The following is a 23,640-nucleotide window of genomic DNA, read 5'->3' as shown; positions in this document are numbered from 1 at the left end:
ACTTCTCTGAAATTTATGTTGGGAAAAAATACAAATTATTTTATTTTAGTAGCTTTCTAGGGGTAATCAATGTCTTTTAAAGATACCTCCAAAAATGCCTGTTATCTGTAGTTACTTATTTTACTGTGTTTTATCTTTTTTTATAGTTTTTTTCTTTTTTGGCTTCTTGTCTCTCCATTGCTGCAAATGCTTCTCTGTGTTTGCTAGCACATAGGACCACAGAGTGGGAAAATTGTGCAGCACGATAAATTCTTAGCCCACTACAAGAGTAGATTTTGGATAAAGCAGACTATTCATACGCTCCCTTAACAAATTCTGAGAAATGCTGCCCTGCACCCAGAGGACTCAGCTTCCAGGAGCACTATCAACCACCAGGTATCAAAGGCTTGGGGTATTTCATCACAGATGTCTCACAGGCAGCCTGGACCCCAGGACCACATCAGGGAGTCCCTGCCACTCGTGGCTTGCCACCCTTTTCGGTCCTATCCTGCAACATCCTTTACTCAGTAATTCCTAGTGCTGGAAGGAAACACCAGGCTGAAGTCAGTCCAGCTTTCCTGGCCATTGGGCTTGGAGTCTCCCCCAAGGAAGCTGATGAGAGTTTTCCCACCAGTTTGATTTTCCTCTGAGAAAGGCTTGCCAAGCTGGGAATGATGTCCTGCAGCAAGGCTGAGCACGAATGGAAAACAGTGTCCCTAGAATAATTCCCTGCAAGACTGTCTCTAAAATGTACTCTTGCACATTTCTTTATACTGAAATTCCCCTTTCCATATACATATCCATATTTCAGACACGAATGTCTCTAGACTCCCCTCGGCCCAGGTGAGACCTCACTCCAAGGTCTTATTCAAGATATTATTCCACATGAGTTTAAGGCCAAGACCCTGCGCAGTTCCTGCCACCCCCAGCAAGCCTCCCAGAAGGGCTTCAATTAAAGCACATGCTAAAAGCACAGCTGGGTTGAAGCCTGAAAATGTTTACAGGATCAGGGTTTAAAACACAGTATATTACATCTGGAGCCTCCAAAGCCAAGTAGACCTGAGCAAAGTCAAATGGAAACACTAACTCTATTTTCATTAAAAAAAACCAAAACAACTGCACAGGCTTCAGCAGTAGTTGTAATATGCTGTCTCCTCTTGCAGAACTAATAGACAGGGAACAGCAAGGCTTTAAATGATTTATTCAGTACCCTGGAAATTTTTTATTTTCTTTTTCGTTTCCACATAAATTACACAAGCACTTCATAAAGTGAATACACGTAAAACACCTTTTAAGTGCATAACTTAAAAAACTAAAACAAAACAAAACAAAACAAACAAACAAAAAAACCCCAACGCTCAAACCAAACAAACCAATGCCTTTAAAAATGTCATTGAAAATAGGTTTTCTGGTTGCTTGTTTGTACTAACTGCTTAAACTGGCAGTGCTGTTTTAGATTATAAGTAACTGGAAAATATATACTGTATATATATATATACCTATATATTCCTGGCATTTGCTAGAAGTGCTTTGTTTAATTGTGTCTCATTCTCTTGGTACAATTAAAGGAACAACTAAGTTAAACAGCCGAGAGTGAAATCGATATTTTGCTATCAGAAACTGCCTTCTAAAGGAAAACAGGTAAAATAAAACACTGGACAACATTTTGGAAATTATATGGAAATAATCCATGGAAAGAAACTGCATTACCCCCGCAAAATGCCACCCAGGTCTTCTCATTATTAAAATACACACTGATGGGCACAGAGTCCGTGGCAGCCAGCGACAATTTGGGCTCTTCATACAATTGAGATATCACATTTACCATCCTCAGGAGTCTGTCAGATCCTTCTCTTGTTCCCCCCTTGCAAGAAAAAATTAATGAAAAAGGGGAGGAGAGACAGCGAGGTGAGATCTGAAGGGTTCCCATCTGGCACAAGCAGAAATTGCTGCTGTTTCCTCCATTTGTTGCATCCCCGAACGTCTCCACTGTAGACAACCCGAGAAGGCTCAGAGCAGAGCAGTGCTTTCCAGGGAGCGTCCTCCTTTTGTTTTAAGCCGTCAGTCCAATGTGTGTATATATATGTGTGTGTGTATATATATATATATATATATATATATATATATACCTTTTTTATATATACACACACACACATACACACACACATGAACATATAAGGGTGACCCAGGCTTTGTACTGCCGCCAGTAGAATCCAAAGGAAGTTTTCCTCTCCCCTAGCTGGGTGAACGCCGGCGGCGGCTGTGCCTGTCAGGGCTGGGCTTTTGTCTGGAAGCACGTCAGCAAGTTCAGGGTCGACACTGGAGACTTTCAAGAGAACAAAAGGGTTGGGGGGAGGTGAGATAGTACTGCTGCTCCAGCAACCCCACGGCTGGGAAGAGATTTTGTGGTGGCTTCCCTTCCTTTCAGTCCTTGTGGTGGGTTTCCCCAGCTGGACAAGTGGGTTGCACATGTGGCTGGACGACAGGGGGGTGCCAGCCTTCCCTGGGGAGAAACAGAGTGACTACATGTCCCATCAAGGATGCCATGTGTCCCTGTGGAGACAGCCCTGCTAGCAGAAGGTGTATGTGCCACTGGTGGCCGCCAGGCTTATTCACAAGCGGAGGCAACAGTGGTGACACTGGTGATCTTGGTGGAGTCATCAGACCAAGGTTGGAGGTTCTGGAGGGCGAAGAGAGAGGAGTTGTGGACACAGATAGGGTCTGCTTGGATGGGCTGGTTGATGGTTTTTTGGAAGGCCTCCTGTTGCAACTGCATGAGGATGCGATTTGCTTGCTGCCGCTCAGCCTCCCGCTCCTCTGCTGTCTGCCTCCTAGGAGAGAGGGAGCGTTAGAGGGGCCTGGGAAGAAAAGAAGGGGTATTTTCCAAGAGAATAACTTGTGCTGGGTGCTCAGGACTCGGGGGTGGGGGTAAGGAAAAGAAGATCCCTAGCCATGGCATGGTCCCACATCCCCTGCACAAACTGCAAGTAAATCCCATAATCTGGGGACTGGGTCTGTCTATTTTACTGGCCTCAATAAAAATTGCTCTGATGAAAGAGAGCTGGGAGCTCTCTCTGGATTATTCTCTGTCCACAGTGAAAAAAACCAAGCAGAGACAAAACATGGAAAGGGTCACACAACGGCATTGCAAAAGGTGCAATCCCCTGCAAACATGCTCTGGGACCAACAGCAAGAGCCAAGCATACAGTGTCCCAATGAGGAGCATGGAGCAGGATGAGGTGGAACAGTGACTGGCAGTGCCACACAGTCGGGAGATGGGCAGCATCACCTTGGGCATCTCCTTCCAGCACCCAGGTCTGCCACCTCATCCAGTGAGCTGTAGTGACCAGCTATTGAAAGTCTGGATGAAGGCAAAAACACACCCATGGCAGGCACGACAAAAATCAGCAAGATGTCAGCTAAACACTAGAAACACATTTTTTAGCAGTGAGAAAAATCAAAGCACAGAATATACTACATGGACAGGCTGAAGGACAATATTTTTAAGAACAATTTGGACATGTGTCTGCCTGGAATGACACCAGCAGAGGTGATCCTGCTGAGGAAGGGGGGTTAGGGGGCCAGCAGGGGTTCTTTCCAGTGTTGACAGGGTCCTGGCTCTGGGCTACCTGGGAGGCGAAAACAGGATAGGTAGAAATGGCCTGAATGCACTTATAGTCACAACAAAAATCCCACTCCCACTTGTTTGGATGGCAGATCAGTCTGGAGTCTGCAGCCTGCAACTACCTTTGAACGTCACCTGGCACCTCCGTTGATGCTACTGGGAAAACCTGGAAGCAACTCACAGTGCTGGTCTCAGGATGATTCCCAAATCATGCCCTCCCCCCTCACACCCCCAGGCCCAGCTGACACTCCCAGCAGCTTCAGTGGACTTGTGACACAGGAAATGGCAGTTTTTAATTTAGCAACTCAGGAGGGATGTGAGATGTCTCATTCTCTTTGGCTGCGAGAATTGGAAGTGGCAGCTCTGATCTCCACAGTGACATCTCAGAGCACAGGGCAGGGGGCCCCTGGCTCCCAGTGGGGAAGCAGGCCAGGGCTGGATGCCAGCGATGGGCCTCTGGGCACCCAAGCCTCCAGGTGTGTGGCCAGTGCTCCCGCCTGGGAGCAGGTAGTTTGGGGTTCAGTCTCTATTTTAATCACTGTGTCAACATCTCATGTGAGACATCCCAGGGAGAGGGGGCTCAAAGCAGCACCAGCCATCCCCATGCAACCCCACAGCAGTTCTATCTCTGCCTCAATGAATATTTAATGACTCCCTGCACAATGAAGAGATTCTCAGGGAGGAGGGAGGGAGCCCCACATCCAGGGTGGTCAGGAGAACTGTGGCTGCAAGCACCTGGCTCCCAAGCATCTCCCTGCTGCAAGCAGCTGGCCTAGCCATGCATTCATTTCAGGCTGGGATTTGCAGGTTCAAATCTGCCTGGAAGTAACTGTGTATAAAACAAGAGCCCAAATCTGAGGAGGGGATCACACAGCCACCTTGCTCCAGCAGAGACATCCAGGCAAGAGGCAAAGGCAAAACTCTTCTCCCACAGACTGCAGTTAAGCAGTTAAATCCATCAGAGGGTTTAAACCAACTCTCTCAGTTACTTCCTGCTGTTGAGTTCAGGTTGAGTCCGTAGTGGCTCCTTTCAGCACCCAGTGCTCCAGGCACTGCTCAGAACCCACTACCCAGCACAGGGGCCTGGGGCAGTGAGCTGGGTGTGCTATCACCCAGGGGCACCCACATCTCCATCGCAGCACCCAACACGCACAGATGCATACAAACAAAGTTTACGTGCCTGTGTCTCTCTGGCCGGTGGGGACTCTCCCGTGTCCAGTACTGTAGCTGAGGTCTGGCTACAGCCTTCCCCTTAGGCAGAACCGGGATTTTGTTTTTCTTTACCCAGTTATTTTTTGTAAAACATGTGAACAGGTTTATATCCTCTGCGCCTCTGCCAAAGGAGGCTGAATTTAGCCAACAGACGCAAAGAGTATTGACAGATGGATTTGCCTCACTTCCTTAGGAAACCTGGTTAGAAGACATAGCTGACCCTGTTTTGAAGGCCACGGCAGGACTATTCCTCCTCCAGTTTTCTGCTCCTGGCCAACAGAGATCACTCCAGTCAGAGACTTCCTAACACCTGGGAAACTACTCTTCCATGGCCTCTCTAGGAAAGGACTCACTGGGGTTGGGGATTCACACACACGCTTGGTTTCAAATTCCCTGTCCCCCGTTTCTTACCCAACCCCAGAATCCTCACTGTCCTATTAAGTCTCGGGGAGATGCCAAGAAAGCCCTTTTCCCCCCATTTTGAAGAAGCTGCTGCCTGTCTGCACTCCAGCACCCAGTGTGCAGTACCCAGCAACACCCCGCTTCTCTGTTCGAGCTCACCCTTGCCCAGCACCCCGCCGTGGGCTGCCTGCACCCAGGGCAGGGTATGTTCTCAGGGCTGGAGTGCCTCCCCAGGGGACATTCCGGGAAGGTGCAGCTTGGGAGGGGCAGGGTTACAGCGACTGAGCCCGGGAGGGTCCGCTTGAGCCCAGCCTCCTCTTCCTCTCCGGCTTTACCGGCACACCCGGCAGCAGAACAAAAAGAAAGCGTTTGGGCAAGGAGGCGCCACGAAGGATGAAATTTTCATCCCCCGGGGATAAAAATCTCCACGCTACACAGAGCCTGGTACTCCAGCAGCCCCGGGCTGGGGACTCCCACATGCCGCTGCCAGGGGAAGAGGCACGGAACACCCTGCACCCACTGGTGAAAACTGGTGAAACCGACTGCACCCACTGCACGGCACACCGCGCACACATTCATGCACGCTGCATACGTGCACACCTCGCTCGCAGGTCCGGTGTGCTCATACCCGCACACTGCACACGCACGGCCTGCCCTGCAGCGCACTCACACCCCCGTGCACGTTCACACACACACACACACACACACACACACTGTAGGCGGGCACACCTGGGCGCACGTGGCCCTCACGCAAAAGCATTCACACTCACTGTGCAGTTACACACACGTGCCCTGCTCGCACACACACCCGCTGGTGTGCACACACACACTACACGGACACACCACCCGCACGTTCGTAGCCACAGATGCTGCACACACTCGGCTGTGCGTGCACACGCACGTGTACACGCACTTTCACATCCACACACACACAGGGCTTGCAAGCCCATGCGAGGCCACCACTGCCCCTCCAGAGCTGGTGGCAGCCAGGCCTGCTCACCCCGGGCTGCCCCAGCACCCCAGTCCACCAAGACCCCCAGTCCCTCACCTCCACTTGGTGCGCCGGTTCTGGAACCAGGTCTTCACTTGGGCATCTGTCATCTTGAGGGCCTTGGCAAGGGCAGCGCGCTCGGCCGAGGCCAGGTATTTCTGCCGATGGAAGCGCTTCTCCAGCTCACAAATCTGCAGGCGGGTGAAGGAGGTGCGCGGCTTCTTCTTCTTGGGGGGCGTGCGGTTCTGGTAGGGGTGACCTATACGGCGTGTTACAGTGAAGGGTGAGAGGGCCACTGGGGGGGACACGGGAGGAGGGGGGATGAGAGGCAAAGAAGCAAGCAGCGACACATCAGCAGAGGGGCTCCGGCTCCCGGGTGCTGGGCTGGGGACACCCACCCCCCGCTGCGAAGCCGCCGCTTCCCCGCCGACAAACACGCACGGGCTGCAAAAATTCGGCGGCGGCCCCGGTGCCTTCCCTGGGTGCTGCGGGCACCCGCCGGGCACCGCTCGGCTCCGGCGGCGAGGAATGCGGCCGCTTGCCCAGCGAAGCGCCTGGCGGAGAGCGGGGGGTCAGCAGCGACAGGCGGTCCTGGCGCCGGGACGGGGCTCCGCGCTCCGTGCCAACCGGGCTGGGGCTAATTTCGTTTGGGTGCGGCGGTAACCCGCCGGCCCCGGCGCCTCGTACGTGGAAAGTAACGTCCCAGGAGTTCCTATTCGTTGTTTTGTTTGCTTTTTTGTTGTTGTTGTTTTAAATAAATGTATACGGTTTGGGTTTTTTTTCCCCTAACCCCATGAAAAATAATTAGTGAAAAGTTGCGTTGTGTCTCAGCCAGGAAGAGGCTGCTTGAAATCCAGCCCGGTGCCTGCCAGGGGAATGGCCCGTTCGTCCGCCCGCGGCCGCGCCTGAACCCAGCGCCATCGGGTCGAAATTAAACGGGAACTTCCAAAAATCGGGCCTCGGTTTCCGCCCTCGGGAAGAGGGGCCGATTGGGGCGCTGATTTTTCCCCGTTGGAATTTCGTTGCTTTTTTTTTTTGTTTGCGTCTTTATTTATTTTCGTTGTTCGAGTGTTTTGCTTTGTTAGCGCCGAAAGACAAGCCCAACTACACCTGGAAAAGGCGGCGAGTCCGGGAAGCGGCTCTAGCCCGAACCCAGCTCTGCTCGGGACTGCAGAGAGTCCTTTTTGATAGGGGAAAAGGCTGAGCCGAAACCCGCAGCCGGGGAAAACCAGACGGGTTACGGTACGCACCGGGCCGGCCTTCCCGGGCGGGCGAGGGCCGGGGCCGCCGGCCGCAATGTGCCTCCCAAATAACCCCTGGTTTTAAAGGAAAGTTTCTCCGGCTTTTAGTTCGGTGGCAGGGAGCCGGCAGCCGTGGCCGGGACTCACGGGAGGTGGTGTGCCGAGTTTGCCATCCCTTTTCCTTTGCCCGCCTTTCACGAGCCGCATCACGAAAAAAAAAAAAAAAAAAAAAAAAAAAACAACAAAAAAACCCCCAAAACAAAACACAAAAAACTCAACTTAAAAATAATTAAAAAAACCACACCAAACCTAACCAATAGAAAAATACACAAGCCAAAAAACCAACCAAACAAATAAAACAAACGCCCAACCACACACACAAACAATCAAACCAACCAAAAAATCAAAGCAAACAAACAAAAAGAAACACAACGCATTTAGTGGGGACTGAATGCGCCTGATTTCCCACACCGTCTTGCTTCTGGCCTCCTCCGGGACCGACTTCCCAGGACCATCCAGGCCGCTTTCTCCACCCGGCTAGAGAGATCCCCGGCCGGATCCTGCGTGCCCCGGTGACCACCGGCTGTCGCGCCGAGGCCGGGCGGCGGGGAACGGAGCGGAACGGTGGGTGCAGGGAGGGAAGGGGGTGTCCCGGTGGCCCGACTCACCTGTGAACCTGTCTTTTGTGTACCGCCTGTTGCTCTCCATCCAGGGAAAGGTGAGACCCGTGAGACTGTTCATGCCGTTCACCGCCGGCACGGCGGCGGAGAGAGGCTGGTGGACGCCGCCGGCCACGGGGCGATGGGCCGGGACGCGGATCACCCCCCCGGCCGAACTCAAGGTGTTGCCGTTCATGCTCACCGCCATGTTCACGTTGTAGGAGCCGGGCAGGCCGCCCATGCTGCAGGAGGTGCCGCTGTAGGCGCCGGCCGCGCCGCCGCTCGCCCCGTAGCCACCCGTGACCGTGTTATAGGCGCTGCCCACGATGCAGCCCAGCCCGTAGTCCGCCGAGTCCTGCAGCCGCGGGTGCGACACCATGCAGCTGCCCGGCTCCGACGTGTTGAGAATCTGGTCGATGCCGAAGCTGATGGGCTCGGCTTGGCCTTGGTGCAGGTGGTGAGCGCCGAGGTGCTCCATGCCACCGCCCGGGAGCCGGACCTCCGCCCCGGGCACGGCAGCACAGCCCCGCAGCGCCCCGAAACCGGCAACGGGGCCGCGCACAGCCGGGACACGCCGGCTACGAGCTCAGTCCCATAGCACGACGGTCGCACACCTCAGGAAACCCCAGCAGAGCCACGCACGGCCGGGACACGGCAGCCACACGCTCAGCACGAAGACCCACCAGCAGAGCCATGCGCAACCCAGGCACAAGAGCGAAACAACCCCGCAGCCCAGGACACGGCAGCCGTGCCCAGCGAGGCGCAGGACCCACACACTGGAGACACAGCCACGCCACACACACCCACTACCCAACAGCTTCCAGGAGCGGACACACGATATCCCCACCCACGCACACTGGTCCCGTTTCGATAAGACCCAGCGCCGCCAGGCACTAAGACACAACCACCTCACTCCAGGAGCCACTCACCCAAGGCACACACACACGAGGGTGCCCCGGGGACCCCTCGCCGCGGCGGGCGGTGGGGAGCCGGGAGCCCCGCGGAGCGGAGCAGAGCGCGGCGGAGCGCGAGTGCGATCGTCCACCGCCCCGCTTGCCCATCAATCACCCTACCCAGGGCCTACTGCTGCAGGCCCTCACTCTCCATTGGCTGGATGCTGAAAGCAGCCCAGTGAATGACAGCAGAGAAGAGCACACAAGAAAAAGAGTTTCTTCTTCTCCAGCTTAGCCCCCCCCGCACCCCCACCTCCCAAAAAAAAAAAAAAAAAAAAAAAAAAAAATCACCGTCCGGCCTGGCCTTATAAAGTGAGCACTGGGTGCACGCAGGGCACTGGGGGGGGTGAATGAGTGGCAAGTAGCGGGTGACAGAGTAGGAACGTCTGGTCCCAGAGTTTGTGGCTGTAGGCTGCTGGGAAGAGGGGTCTTGGCGGCTAGGCCCCGCCAGGGAATCAGGCGTGGGCCGTGATCCCCGTGGGCTGCAGCTTATCCCAAGCAAGGGCTGAAGCTGGGGGATCTTATCCTGGTGGGGTCCCAGACCCACTGTGCCCCTTTGTTCCGAAAGGTTGTTCTCAATTTCAAAAGTCAGCACCTCTCAAAAAGGCGCGGAGGAGGAGGGGGCTCTCCCATCCCCAGATCCCGGAGCGGAAGCGAGAAGGCGATGGGAGAAGGCGATGGGCTGGTGCACACCTCCCCCCGGAGAACCGGGGCGGGGCTCATTCCCCCGGGACGATGGCAGGCCCCAGCTGTTCCCCACGGGGCAGCGTCGCACACTGCGGCGGGGCGAGGGCTGATGGGGCACCCGCTGCTGCCGGGCCCGCCGTCTGCCACCGCCGTTCTTTCCCGCGCCTGCCCGCGGGAGATGAGTGTTTTCGTAAAAAAAAAACAACAAAAAAACCACCAAAACAAACCAAAATGAAAAAAAACCCAAAACCAAAAACTAAAAAACAAAACGAAACAAACACACACCCCCGAAAGTTATTTAAAATGCTTTATAAAAAATGAAAATGAAGGTCGGTATCGCAATTTGCTGCAAAACTTGTTGTGGCCCTTGTTCGTCGGTGACTGCTGCGCGCAGCCGGGCAGAGGGCAGAGCCGCCGGTGGGGCAGAGGCGCGGCCGCCTCCTTCCTCCCGTCCCCCCGCCGCTGCCGACCGGCGCTGCCCAGCGCAACCCAGCGGCCCCGACCGCGGCGCCGAGGTTTTGCCGCTGGTTTGTGCTCTGCCCGCCCCGTCCTCGCCGCTCCTGGCTGGGACGGGCCCTCCAGGCCCCCCGCTCTCCGACTGGGCCAAAGGCTGCCCTTTATGTCTTAAACGTGCCTGTGATTTAATGCCCACGTGAGGCCGTGGAGATCCCATAAGACAGCCGGTTTTGGGTTATCCCCCATGCAAAACCAATGCGGTGGCATAGAAAGTTGTGCCTGTGCACTCAGGTACACCTCCTCACCCCCCACCGGACATATCCCATCCAAATCCTCACACACACACCCACTCACACAGTCCACACTCTCAAAGATGCACAAGTTCACACACACCCTCATGAGCCCACAGGCACCCATGCTCACAGTCCCATATATTTGCACTCACACACCTATATTTGTGCACACTTATTCAGACATCCCCCCATACCCACAGACAGTTACCCTCCCTGCACCCACGCAAATTCAGACATGTTCTCGCCCACACCTTCAGAACTGTGTGTTTTCACACACTCACATTCACTCTCACAACACACAATAATACACCCTGGTACCTGTGCATTCAGATGCCCCCAGACACACACACACACACTGACACACCAGTGCTTGTGGCTTCCTACCATCCTTACGCCAGCCACAACCCCGCTGTGACACCCCAAGCCCCATCACTATCACTGCACCACCACCACAGCCCCACATCAGGAAGACTGTGCAGACAGCAGGCAGTAGCAGCAGCAACCCACAGCCACCCTCCTGCTCCATGCCAGGCCGGTGCCCAGCCAGCTTGCCCCCCATCCGTCCCCCCCTGCACTGCCCAGCCCTGCCTGCCCACTGGGGTCGGGTTTCCCCCCCTCCCCATACCTGCCTCAGTTCTTGACTTCTGAACTCTTCAGGGAACTCACTGGCGCCAGCTCCATCAACCAAAGTCCTTGTGGTTAGGAGGAGCTGGGAGAGGAGGGAGGGAGCGAGCAAGGGCTGGGGCCAGCCAGGGCCAGGAGGCTGCCCTCGGGCAGGAGGCCGCCTCGTCCCTCAGGGCTGCAGCTGCCTTTGCCTTTCTTCAGTACCTGCCTCGGCTTCTTCTCCAACCCCTTCCCAGAGGAGAGATGTGGGGCAAGCCTGCTCACCAGCCCTATGTCGGGCTGTCTCCACAGGGAAGCAATAAAGCGTGCCACGCCAGTCCTGCACAGTGCCACAAAGTCCCCTGACAGTGAGCTCTGACATCCAGAGGGATCCAGATCTGCTGCCAAGACTAGAGATCGGGGAGGGGCCCTCTCTCTAGTAAATAACACAGCTCTCCAATGCTACTTGCACATCCCAAAGGCCCCACTCGGTGCTGGGCAAAGCCTTCGGCCTCCCCTGTGCCAGAGATCCCCCAGGCTGAGCAGATGTGGAGGGTCCCAGAGGGACTGGCCCTGAGAAATTACAAGGTTATCACCAGGGAACCAGGTTGGATAGTGAGGGTCACAGCCTCCAGCTGCTGAGCCCAAGGTAGGTGCTGTTGGGCAATAAAACCTGCCAGGAGACAGACTACAGGCAAGTCAGAACTTCCTCTGCACAGCACCCAGTGAGGACAAAAGAGAAGGGCAGGCAGGGCTGGGTCCTGACTGGGATTCAAAACTTCTGTAAGTCAATAGGAATTATGAATGGGTTTAGAATGATGCACAGTCCCAGGATTTAATCCACACACAAGCCACAGACCTCACCTGCATCCTTGGGAAAGCCACACAGCTCCTGGTATGGGAAGTTTGGGCACTGCATGTCTAAGCTCCAGGACAACACCCAGTTCAGATGTTCCAGTTCAAATTGTTCCTGGCCTCGGTTTCCCCTTGGGCTCTCTGGGCCTGTGGCCTGAGCAGTGCTGTAAAGCACAAGGTTCTGGAAATGTCCTGCCTCATTAGGGCAGGACATATATAGCTTTTCACAGAGTATTCTGAATTGGAGGGGACCCACAGGGATCATCAATCCCCACTCATAAGTGAATGGCCCATACAGAGAACAAACCCACAACCTTGGCTTTATTTGCAACATGTTTTAACTAACTGAGCTAATCTCAGGGTCAACTCCCTAATTCTGGGGCTAAAGATGCAGTGCTGCAAGCTCTCACACCAAAACACATCAGGGCCAGTCTTGGTGCTTTCAGGTTCGCATCCCAACAGGAGAATTTACGAGGGTCAGCACTCACTGTGAGGTGCACCCAATGATCCTACAAATGGATCTCTCGAGTGGGGGGCAGAGGCATTCCAGCCCAGCTGGCTCTTTCTGGATCCTCAACCAGTGTGCTCCCACCTGCTGAGGGCTGGGTTTGTCTGTCTTTGGTAGGGCTTTGAATGTCAGGCCCTGCAAAAAATAATTCAGATATCATACTCTAGGCAGAGCTTGGGGAGATAGACATTCACAAGTGTTTGCCCAAAATGCTGTTTAGGGCAGTAGAGTTTCTTTGGACGGAGAAATCCTTTTTTTACAGGAAACACCAGCAAGCTGCATCAGACCTCTTTGGACTTGGACGAAAGCCTCCAGTGCAGGAGCTGACACGTGCACTAAGTTGCTGCAAAATCAGTACCCTGAGGAAGCCCAGTGCTCTTGGTCTCTACTTCTCCAGAGCATCTCACCTCCTTCAAGTATCCATGGCCACTTACATATTCCAGCCAGACCTGAAACTTTTGTCCCCTTTGACCTGCCCTGAGCTGCTGCTGGAACAAGCTCATTTCCAAAACGGTGGTTCAATCCTGCCCAGCTGAGGGTTGGGGGCCCAGTATATCCATGCTAGGAAATGGTAATTGAGACAGGGGCTCTTCCTGATGCATAAGGCTCCCCTCTCTCTCCCCAGGAAGGCCCAGGGATCTTTTCTCGGGTTCTCTCATTGATCGGGTGCATCTGCCTCCTGCTAGCAGACAGGAGCAGCCCAGCCAGGGCCTGACCTCCACCCTCCACTCCCCTTTTCTTCTGCCTTACTGGCTTGCCACAGTTCCCCTTGGCCCCTGAGCTCCTTTACAGCTCGGGGCTCCCAGGAGCTCGGCATCGCAAGCTGCCTCCCTGCCTCGCAGCTGCTGGCCGGGACACTGCTGCGAAATACAAGCCCTCCTGAGGGGACCCGGGGACAAAAGTGGTGTGCCTGGGACCTTGGCAAGATCCCAGCAACGCGCATCGGGCTCGCTCCGAAAACTGCACTTCGAGCGGTGCTTTTCGGAACGTGTAAAATCCTCCCACATTGCTGAGAGTGAACGAGTCTGCCGCGGGCAGGTGCGCGGTGAGAAACACCCCCTCAGCAGACGGGTGCACCCCGACTCCTTCCTTCCCTCTTTTCTTAGTTCGTTGGGCTCGTGGCTCCCCCAGCTCGGGTATTACCCACCCTTCCACACGTCCATCGCCTCCCGCAGCTCTCCCGTCCCGGCTCGGCCCCTGTGAAATCAATTACAGCAAAGGTGCCGGTGCCCACGCGAGGCCGTGCGGGCCTGGGCTGCTCACGGAGCTGGCCGGAGAGCTCCGGGGCCAAGATCACCCTGTCGGGCGTCCCTCGACTCTCCCTTGACCGGGGGAGTGGGTCGCGGTCTCCGCTGCCGTCGGGGCTCTGCCTCTCAGCGCTGCCGCCCCACTAATTTATGCCACAAGTGTCTCGACAGACGCCGATAGCGAAGTAGGGCGACCCTCGCACCAACCAGCCGGGCTCCCGCGGGGGTGCGAGCTTCCCAACGGGAAATCTCGTTTCCCGCAGTTCCCACCGAGACCGAACCCGCACGGACAGCGGCGGCTTTTCCCCGGCTCGGGGTCCGCGGGAAAGGTGGCCCGCGCTTCCTGCGCGTTAAAAGCAATTAACACAATTTGGGAATTTTTAATTGCTCTATAAAGCACGCTGTAAATAATTACTCCCAGCTCTGTTGATCCCTCGAATACGCACTGACAGTTGTAATTTATGGCTTTGGAAACGTGGCCCCGTGCATTCAGCATAACTCCTTATTACAGTAATGACTTAGCGCCGCTGCACTTAATGAGTATAAAGTGCCCGGCGCAGCGGGAGCCGCAGCATCGCACGAACTTCGCCCGCAACAATATTTCTCCCCTTTATGGTTACAAACGACCGAGGGGCTATGAGTTAATACGGCGGGGAAGGAGCCGAGGGGCCGGGGAGCAGGGCCGGCTCCGCGCTCTGTCAACGACATCTCCCGGGGCAGTAGTTATCTACTAAAAGTAAGTATTTAGAGCAGTCTGCAAACTACCCCCTCGTCTCCCTGTAGCCGCTGGTTTCCTGGAGAAAAGAGTTTCAGGAGAGGGAAGAACATGGTCATCGCACCTGCGGGCGCACGCAGTGCGGGTGCCGTGGAATCCCAAAGTGATCTGCGCCCGCCGATTGCCTCCCACCTCCCGTTGCCCCGGGACTGACCAGCTCCATGCAACAGGCCGGAGGTCTCTCGTCCTTACCGGCCCTCCCCAGCCGGAGGTACCCGCGGGAGGGGAGGGAAGGGGGTGGTGGTCGATGGGGCCTGCGGTGCCCGGCGGCGCCCCATGAATATTCAATGTCGCCGGTTGCCGGAGGAGCATCTGCCAATAAATTATTGGTCCTGCGGCACCAGCCCCTCTCTCCACCGTGTAGAAATGCGTGTAATCCCATTAGCCCCGTCCTCTTGGCCACCCGCCCCGCACCAGCGCCGCTAATGAACGGCGTCTGGCCGCCACCCCCGAGGGCATCGACGGCAGTGGGGGACACCGGGGGCTCTGCCCCGTTATTAACTCACAGTTTAATTACACTTTCCGTGACAGCAAGGAGCAGACGTGGGCTGTTCACCCGCGTCCCTTCATCATCTACCCCTGGTCTTCCCCGCTCTGATAAACGTTGACACCTGCGACAGCCAGGCCTGTCGCGACACAGAGGTTGGCAGTCGTGACATGGCCCCGATCCTGCGACTCCCCCGTGCCCATGGGGTCTGCTCGCCGCCCTCGGCCGCGGCTGCCGGCAGCTGCCTTGTTTGTTCGCTCGCAGGGGGAGCGAGGACCGCTTTGTCTCCCGCCCGCCCCGAGCCCTAGGCCTTTTCCGCATCACACAAAGTCCTGCTTTGTCAACAGATTTTGTCTCCCCCTTCCCCGACTCCCCCATTCCTAAAAGCCGCCCTCGGGGGCAGGAGCGCAAGCAGCTTCCAACGCCGGGCGGGCGGGGAGCAGCCCACCCTGCCGGCTCCGCTAACAGAGTAGCTTTCACTAATGAACGAGAAGATCCAATAAGAATGGTCTTAATTATTGCAAACATTGATACGGGCTTATCTATGAAAACCTCAAAACCCTTCTCTGTAAATCCTCCCGTTTGTTTGTTTATTCCCCCCCCCTCCCCTCCCAGAGCTCAATTAGCACGCAAAAAGCAAACACAAATTATGGCAGAACCGATGGGTAAACTTAAGTCTAATTTGCTGCTGTTTGCATTAGCCTTTGGAGAGGAGGGCCGGGCAGGGGGGCAGCCCCCTCCCACCCCAAGGCAGTTGCCGTACAGGTGGGCGGCTGCGGGGACGAGCCTTTGCCGTGCCCACGGGTCCCTTCGGTCCCCGAAGTCAAGGGACTCCGGCGGGTTCAGGCGCTTTTCCTTATTTACACCTGTCTTTTTACAAGTTATTAATATATGGGCTGAAATATCTGTAAATAAATATAAAAGAAAAATACTTTTGTACCTACAAAAGACACTGACAAATTCCAGAGTTATAGATTATGACTTACAGTCATTATTGACGTAAGGATTTTTCCCTGACATGTGCATACTGTATATAACCGAAATTAACGGTTATGAAGTTTTGTACCATTTATTTTATGACATTTTAAAACGTAACTTTTGGAACTAACACTTGGTAGGAGAAAGTTTTCTAGCAAACGACCACCCTGTTCATCATTTAACTAATTTTTCTCCTCAACTCATTGCTAACGTTTAAGAATACATCCACATTTTGTCAGGGCACTTACAAAACTCGCTACATGTCGTTTGCAGTACAGGAGATGCGGAGGAACAGGATATTTGGTATTAACCGTGACATAAAACTGGGGAAGTGATCTAGAAATAGCAAATCATCAGGATTTCCAAACCCTAATCCTCCCCTCGTGGCACAGCTCGGTCCCCGCGGGCTAAAACACCAAGCGAGTTCCGCCCGGGGACCGATGCGCCGGGGATGGGCACCTCAAGGCATTATCTGGATTTGAACACGATTGGCCATTGATGCAAAGAGCAGTCTCCACACTTGTAAATTTAGTCAATTTACTGCATTTCCCACTATTGTGTTAATTGTATCTTCCACCCGTAATTCCTTGTAATAGCCAATGCTGCAGCCTCGCGATTCGCCAAGCGAGGACGGGGAGAAGGCAGAGCCAGCTCCATCCCAAAGGTTTTGCGGATGACGTTTCTAACCACCCATGTGGAATCCCGAAAACAGCTTAGAGAAGGACAACAGAAAACAAACAGATTAAACACGGTGTGTAAACAAAATCCAGGGAGAAAAGTAGGTGACACCAGTTCCGTGCACATCACCAGCGGCTTTGAATTGCCAGTGCCGACAGGGTCGGGATTTGGGGAAAGGTGCTATTTCCTATCACTGCTCCCTCCACGACTTTCCGGAGCGGGAGCTTGTGGGACCCCAAGAGAGGCCACAGTGCCTTGCCGGAAAGTCAAGAACACGGACACTGGGGGTACGGAGGAACGTGGGTGGTTGTAGGTGGGGGAATGAGCTTTGATTTCTGGGGACAAATATTTCAACGCTCCGAGAGAATGGAGCTATCCGAGGCATTACAGAATCTTCCAAGACAGCTCTCTCCTTTCCCTACAGCATGCCCTGAGAAACAGGGGCATCTTCCAGCAGCTCATCTCGTGCCGCAAATTTCCCCCAAAACTGGAAGTGTCAGGAGCTGAGGCTTCAGAGGTGAGGGGAAAGGTGCACACAACAGACCTGAGCTCCTAGGGTTGGGATGCTGTACCCAGGGCAAAACTCGGCTCCCGATCTCGTGCTGTGAGGTCCGACAGAGAAATGCGGGCTGGTTGGGGGGATTTCAGTCCTAGGAGAAATCCTGATCCACCTTCCTGTTTAGCGGGCAGCATGCTTGGAGCCGAGCCCCGAGTACAGCATCACCGGAGAGCCTCGCAGGTGCAACTAAGAGTAAGAGATAACGCAAGGCAGCGAGCGAGCTCGCAGCAGGATTTGCAGAGAGATGCCAGGAGAGCGCTGGGGTCCGACACAGCTCAGTGCAAAACCCGGATTCGTTCCCGAGCCTCGCTCAGTTCCAGGAGCAGCTCGGTGGCAGAGCTGAAGTTTAGACAGAGCACTGAACCCGCTGGAAAGGAAACAGCAGTTCTGACATCCCCTTCATCCCCCCCAGGGTATTTCCCCCACTTTTTCCCAGGACTTTTACTGCTCAGAGGAGATGAGTCAAGACATTTCCTTCTCCCCTTTCATAAATATTGCATCTCCCAAATGCAATTATCAAGGGTGAAGCGACACAAGGGTTTGCTAAATAAGATTATGTGCTAATGTATTTTATGCCTGTGCTGTGACACCAGACAATCCCCCTATTAATAACAACTCAATGAGGTGGGGAAGTTCTTTACAGGGCGCTTTGGGGGATTGGGTTTGTTTAGTTTTTTGGTTTTGGTTTTTTGGGGGTTTTGGGGTTTTTTTTTTTGCACCAAGGGGAAAGCAAACACAGTACCCGTGGCATCAGTTGCAGGAGAGAAAGAACAATTTCTGGGATAACTGAAATAGCAAGTGGAGCTGTGAGTAGTCCAGAGGGCTGTGCTTGTGCTGTAGGTAACACACAGACCAGTTGACTGCTAACAGGGTGTAAATCACTCACAGCCCTTCAAAATGCGACAGGCCTAGGGAGGTTTGTGCACATGACCAGGATCCTGTGAATGAATTAGTACCTGACTATCAGTATTTGGGGATCCTGTGGGCTCATCAGAAGTGCTCTGTGCCAGCCCACGTCTCAAACTGTTAATACCAGGCAGACCCTCACCTCTCTTCCTGGCCAAGACAAGACCAAGACAAGAAAAGCAATAACAAAAACCATCCCTTGGTTCCACTTCCCTCAGTTGGAATACCTCAGTCAAAATATTCCCATCAAAGCTCTCCTCTGCTGATCTCCAGCTCTCACCTTTATCTGCTTGTCTTTTCCTCTCTCCTGTGGCCGTGTCCATCTGCCAGGTCCTATTGACCCATCCATCCGTTGTGGTCTTCTGCCTCTGTCATATAACTCTCAACCATGTGTCCATTTGCATATGGTGAAAAGTAACTGGGAATGTTGGCTGCCCAGCTTCAGACATTTAGATGTGACCCCTTTTTAGGAAGTCCTTTGAAAAGTCCTGCACAGCCCAAGCTTTTCCAGCAGTCCCCACTCCCAGCACCCCATGGGTTAACATAAAAGCACCAGTTCCCAGGTTGATCCACCTGCAGGGCACACAGCAGCCTCAAAATTTCTTTGCAGGACACTGGGATACATAGCAAATTGCTTGAGTTGAGCTGCCCACAGGGCATCTCACTGAAAGTGTGAGCAGCCCCAAGCATCAAAGTCAGGGATTTCTCTCCAGCCTTTTCCTGCTTCAGCCCTTGAACTGACACAGCATCCCTCTCAGAGCTACTGGCCAGAGCTTGGTCCTCTGGGTGGCAGGGTCATCATCCCCATGTTGATACAGACAGGGTGATACAAGAGTCCTCTGCCTTCTTTGATGCTTCCAGGGCAAATTCCTCCAGAGTCTGAAAAGTTTGGTTCTCTATTTCACATTAGCACTAGTTTGCAGCTGCCCTCTGGCCCCTGGGGTTGAAGGTCAATCCTTTATTTACTTAGTCTCTCACTTAGTTCATCTGCAGCCCTTTCAGTGCTTTGGATAACAGACACAAAGTGGGCTGCTAACCTGCTCCCTGGACAGTAGCCTGCACTCCCCGACTCCTATGCCATGGAGAAGTGTGTTGCCTTCTCTGGGCAATACCAGTACTGCAAAGCAGGCTGGGCAGGCAGCAGCTCTCTCCTACACAGGGGCAAGATCCAATTCAGCATGGAATGAAATGAGGGACATGCACGCTTCCAAATACTGGCACACCCAGGTTAAAAATCATGAATGGCATGGGAAAATTATACCCCTGACATTATTTCTGGCCTGGCAGTTCCTGCTTGCTGGTGCCCCTAGAGCTGGTCACACAAGTCCTTTGCTGCCCTGTAGAACAGCGTTGTCCCTGGACATTTCAGTATACTGGTGCCATTGCCCTCTCAGAGCGACTCAGGTCCTGTCCTGAGCCCATCCGATGCTGCTGCACCTGCGAGAGCTTCGACAGTCAAAGCCAGAGCCCCGTGCTGAGCTGGGGAATGTGCCAGCTCCAGGCTCCATGCCCAGCGCAAACAGGCAGCTTCCCCATGCAAGTGCCCTCTCTGCTATTAGAACATGCCCGGGATAAGAGAGCCTGGTAGATCCCAGCCGAGCCCTGGACCCCCTCGAGTGGCTAATGAGTGGACTCAGAGACAGAAAATTTCCCCAAAGCAGAGAGGTACAACTCTGTAGGTCAGCCACAGCTCCCTAGATGCAGCTGGCCACAAAACTAGCAAGTTTCAAACCTTGTCCATTGGTATGAGTCCAGAGAGTGGCATTTTCCCCATCCTGTCCCACCTGGGGACAGCCATCACCAAGTATCTCTCTCCTCATTCAGAGTGCTGCAGCTCACTGTCGGGCAGCTGAGCCTTCCCTCAGCTCCCTGTTGTCTGCAAGTAACATCAAACCAAACCAATCAATAGTAGCAAACAAGCTGTATGAATAACTAAATAGTTATCAATTCATTTCTATTGAATATTATTTGTATTAAAAGGGTAAATTAAAGTGCTTCTCAAGCACACATGTGTTGAGTTTAGGCTCTGAAGAAGCAGATGAAGGATCTTGACTCAGAGGAGACCATGCACCAGATGTCTGCACAGGAGCTGGAGTACAGTCCTGTCCCATCCTCTCCAAGAGCAAGGGACTGGTGGTGGGGCTGCAGGCACTGCTGACTGCAAGGAGTGGAGTTAGTTTCCAAGGGTCAGCCAAAAGCAGACACAAAAGGGATTTCCTTGAAGGCTCCAGGCACTGGGAGGGAAATGTGCCCTTTGCCTGGGTGCCCCAGGCTGGGTGTTTATTCAGGTTCTGCAGAACAATGCTGCAGCCGGAAAAACAAGTCTCCCACCCCAGGCCCAGCGGGAAGGGCTGTGTATGTCCCCCCAAGTTTGTCCCCAGGGTAGATGGGTGGTGCTTTGGCTCACAGCCATGCTGCTCCTGTTTGTCACCACAGGGGCTTTTTTCTTTTTTTAAATCTTTAGGTTTCCGTGCTCTTCCAGTCCTTTAGAGGACGGGAAGTAGCAGCTTCTTTGAGAGGAGGTTGGGGATTTGGGGAGTTTCAGGCTGGGAGGGAGCACAAGCTCATCTGTCCTGACCTCCCACTGCAGCCCTGTCCCACAGCGTCCTCCAGCTGCAGCAGTGCTGGCTGTAACCTGTCACACGCTCCTGGGAGCCCAGCTGCACACAGTGTACCTCTGGACCAGGGAGATCACCCCTGCAGAACACCTAAAACCCCACTCTAGGGACCCCAGCAAGCCCCAAAGTTTGCTGCGGCGAGATGAGGAGAAGGAAATGTGACCGCAGCCTGTGCTGTGGTCTGTGCTTCAGCCCATCTAGACTTCCAGAGGACAGAGGCTTCCCAGGACACCTGCAACCTAGGGATGGTGGGGTTTCAAGGGAGCACTAAGCTAAGCTCTAACATCCCCTGCACAGCCAGCTTTTGCTGGGCAGCTGCAAGGAATCAGCCAAATGGGAGCAGTGCCCCTTCTGAGGGTTATAGAGCCAAGGCTGAGCCATGCCCAGCATTTAGCAGGACTAAACTCTCACAGTGCAGCTGGGGATGTTGCAAGGAAGCGCTCTGAGTGCTCCTTGTGTTCCCTGAGTGAGATGTGTACCCACTTCAATTGCATTACAGGACGTGACAAGCCAATCCCTGCCAGGAAATTAATGAGCCCCAAACACCTTGCCCATCCATCACCATCCCAATCAGCTGCTTAATGCACTACCCACTCTGGCCACACACTCAGCACTGCTGGTCACTGAGATCCTGGAAACTTCACTTTCCAGGGACCTAATGCTGCTGCCAGGCTGGCAAGGGCCCCAGACCACCATTGGGCCAGCATATCCACACTGCAGCAATGGCTGTGAGCTGATACCTCTCTCCAGGCTGCTGTGTCTGACTGGTGCCTGCCTGTTGCCCATAGGAACCCCTGAGGCCATCATGGTCCTGAGACCTGGGCCCTGGGGAAATGCCCTGACTACCAGCAAACCCAAACCTCGTATTCAGTGATGATTGGGACAGGTTAACACAGAGCTAAAAGTGAGCACTGAGAACCTGGAAGGCTAGAGGAGTGTCTCCTCACTGAATCAGATCAGGGATTTCGTGAAAAAATTTGAAGGAAAATGAATGAAAGTGGTTCATCATATGTCCCAGGGCCGCATTTCCAAGACCAAAGGCACAAAAGGGCACTTGCAAAATGCTGGTGAGTGATAAGTTTTCAAATTCCATGATAAAAGGAGCTGGAAAGTCAAATGGATGAAGGCACTTCCAGCTCCTGAGGGCTGGATGTGTTCCCCAGGGTCTGGTTCGGGTGTGCTGCTGTACGAAAACTGGTATTTAACGTGCTCACAGCCTTGCAGAAGATTTATTAGACACCAGTGCACCACAATGCATTTGCTCATGCTTGAAGCTTGTAGGATGGATCCTCTGAAGCTGCTGATGGGTTTTGGGGCAGTGATGCTGAATGCCTGATGCTTAGCAGCACAGCAGTGGTGAGGCGACAGCTCCCTGGGCTTGTGCCAGGTGAGCAGCCATCCTGCTTGGCACTGCAGAATCCCGCTCACATACCCTGCTACCTGCACCTCTGGTGCTGGAGAGGGGCAGAGGGGTGCTGGAAGTGGGGGGAGATGAGGGTATCCACCTCCCCAGGAGGAGATGCCCTGGAGGAGAAGTCTCCACAAAGTGCCTGGATGGGGCCCTGGGGAAGAGGATCAGGCTGGTAGCCATTTCTCTCCTCCAGCAATGGAACTGGGGGAGCAGCACAGCTCTGAGACCCCAAAACCTCCCCAGCAAGGTCTGGTGACAGCAAACACAGGGAATGAAGCAGTTTGCATGGCAGGCAAGACCAAGCAAAGGCGCTGCATGTCTTCAAAGGATAAGGGCATCAACAATGTCCTTTTATACTTCCCCAGCATGTGGAGAGTCCAAGCAGGAGGCAGGGGGTTGGGTCCTGAGGATAGGGATGTCTGCAGATACTTTCTAACGAGCTGCTTCTGTCCCTGAAAAATAGAATTTCATTAAATTAGCTTTCAAGTAGTGCGCAAAATTCCCACGTTGTGCTTGTGCTTCACTTTGTCTCCATTGGATAATTATGAAAAATACAGCTTTCCAAGAGTGTCACTTGCTTTTCTTCAGCTTAAAAATTTCTTTTCTGCCTTGCTCTCCAGGCAGTATTTTTTACTTCATCTCAATTGTGGAAAAAAAAATTAAAATTTCTGGTAAGAAAAGAAAACAGAGATAGGAACTTTCCAACTTCAGACTTCCTCACCAACAAAATAAGGACCAAGTGCAACATTTTTTTCCTGGCTATCTTTGTCCCTCTTGAAAAATTTCAAATGTAAAAAAGCCATCAAAACACAAAAATTCAGTAGTTTCCTCTCTGAGCTGATGGAGATCTCTCTAGAGGAAATGTGTCTGATAAGGCAAAGTGAACCCGCCTCCCCTGCTTTATCTCAAGCAGTGAGTGTCAGATGGGTATTTCTAGCAGGATCTCCTCTGGACACTCAGAGCATCAAATTACTCTCTCATCCTGTACTCCTCCACTGAACTGAACTGAACTCCACTCCTCTGAACTGTTTCAGAGCTCCCAGACTGGCTCTCACTGGAGACACCAGGCAGCGATAATGCAGCAGAATGTAGTCAGTGGCCAAAGGGATGGGCTCTTGCCACTGGCAGACAAATGTGCATCTCCATCCTTCAACCCTCTTCACTGGAGAGAGCTGGGGGTGTCCCAGGAGCTGTTGCCTGTGCCACATGAGGTGGCTACAACTGTGTTGTTTTATCAGAGGGGTTTCAGTCTTAGGAAAGCTGCTTTTGTGCCTCAGTTTCCCTGCTAAGTATTGCAAGCAGCCACCTCACTGCAGCCTTTCCTAAAGCAAGTGTGGACCAGAAGCATCTGTATTTCCTGGGATTAGAGGCATCTCCATTCACCCTTAAATCTAAAGCCAGGAGCCCTTACTTCTGACCCCATACAGGGCCACACAGAGAACTGAATCTCTGAAAATATCCAGGTCCCAAAACACCCCATGGCTCAGACCGGACATGTGCTGCCAGTCTGGCTGGGG

The 23,640-nt window shown here is 53.6% G+C and overlaps 1 protein-coding gene across 1 annotated transcript; it reads right to left on the bottom strand.

Moving 5' to 3' along the window:
* Positions 1-2,587: 2,587 nt before the first annotated feature.
* Positions 2,588-8,587, bottom strand: TLX1 (T cell leukemia homeobox 1). Its single transcript, XM_051800012.1, has 3 exons — positions 8,119-8,587; positions 6,267-6,468; positions 2,588-2,810 (listed from the first exon to the last, which is right to left on the bottom strand). The coding sequence occupies exons 1-3, from the start codon at positions 8,585-8,587 to the stop codon at positions 2,588-2,590; spliced, it is 894 nt and encodes a 297-aa protein (XP_051655972.1).
* Between the last annotated feature and the right edge of the window lie 15,053 nt (positions 8,588-23,640).

This window comes from Manacus candei, unplaced genomic scaffold (assembly GCF_025592945.1).
Source record: "Manacus candei isolate 608988 ecotype Guabito, Panama unplaced genomic scaffold, ASM2559294v1 h1tg000050l, whole genome shotgun sequence".
Lineage (NCBI taxonomy): Eukaryota > Metazoa > Chordata > Aves > Passeriformes > Pipridae > Manacus > Manacus candei.
This window is presented reverse-complemented; position numbering and strand designations above follow the sequence as displayed.

Excerpts from the sequence above, each read along its gene's own strand:
- TLX1 (XM_051800012.1), bottom strand. The coding sequence starts at position 8,587 with ATGGAGCACCTCGGCGCTCACCACCTGCACCAAGGCCAAGCCGAGCCC. Across the intron at positions 6,469-8,118 it reads CACAAAAGACAGGTTCACAG|GTCACCCCTACCAGAACCGC; the intron begins GTGAGTCGGGCC and ends CACGCCGTATAG. Across the intron at positions 2,811-6,266 it reads AACCGGCGCACCAAGTGGAG|GAGGCAGACAGCAGAGGAGC; the intron begins GTGAGGGACTGG and ends CCTCTCTCCTAG.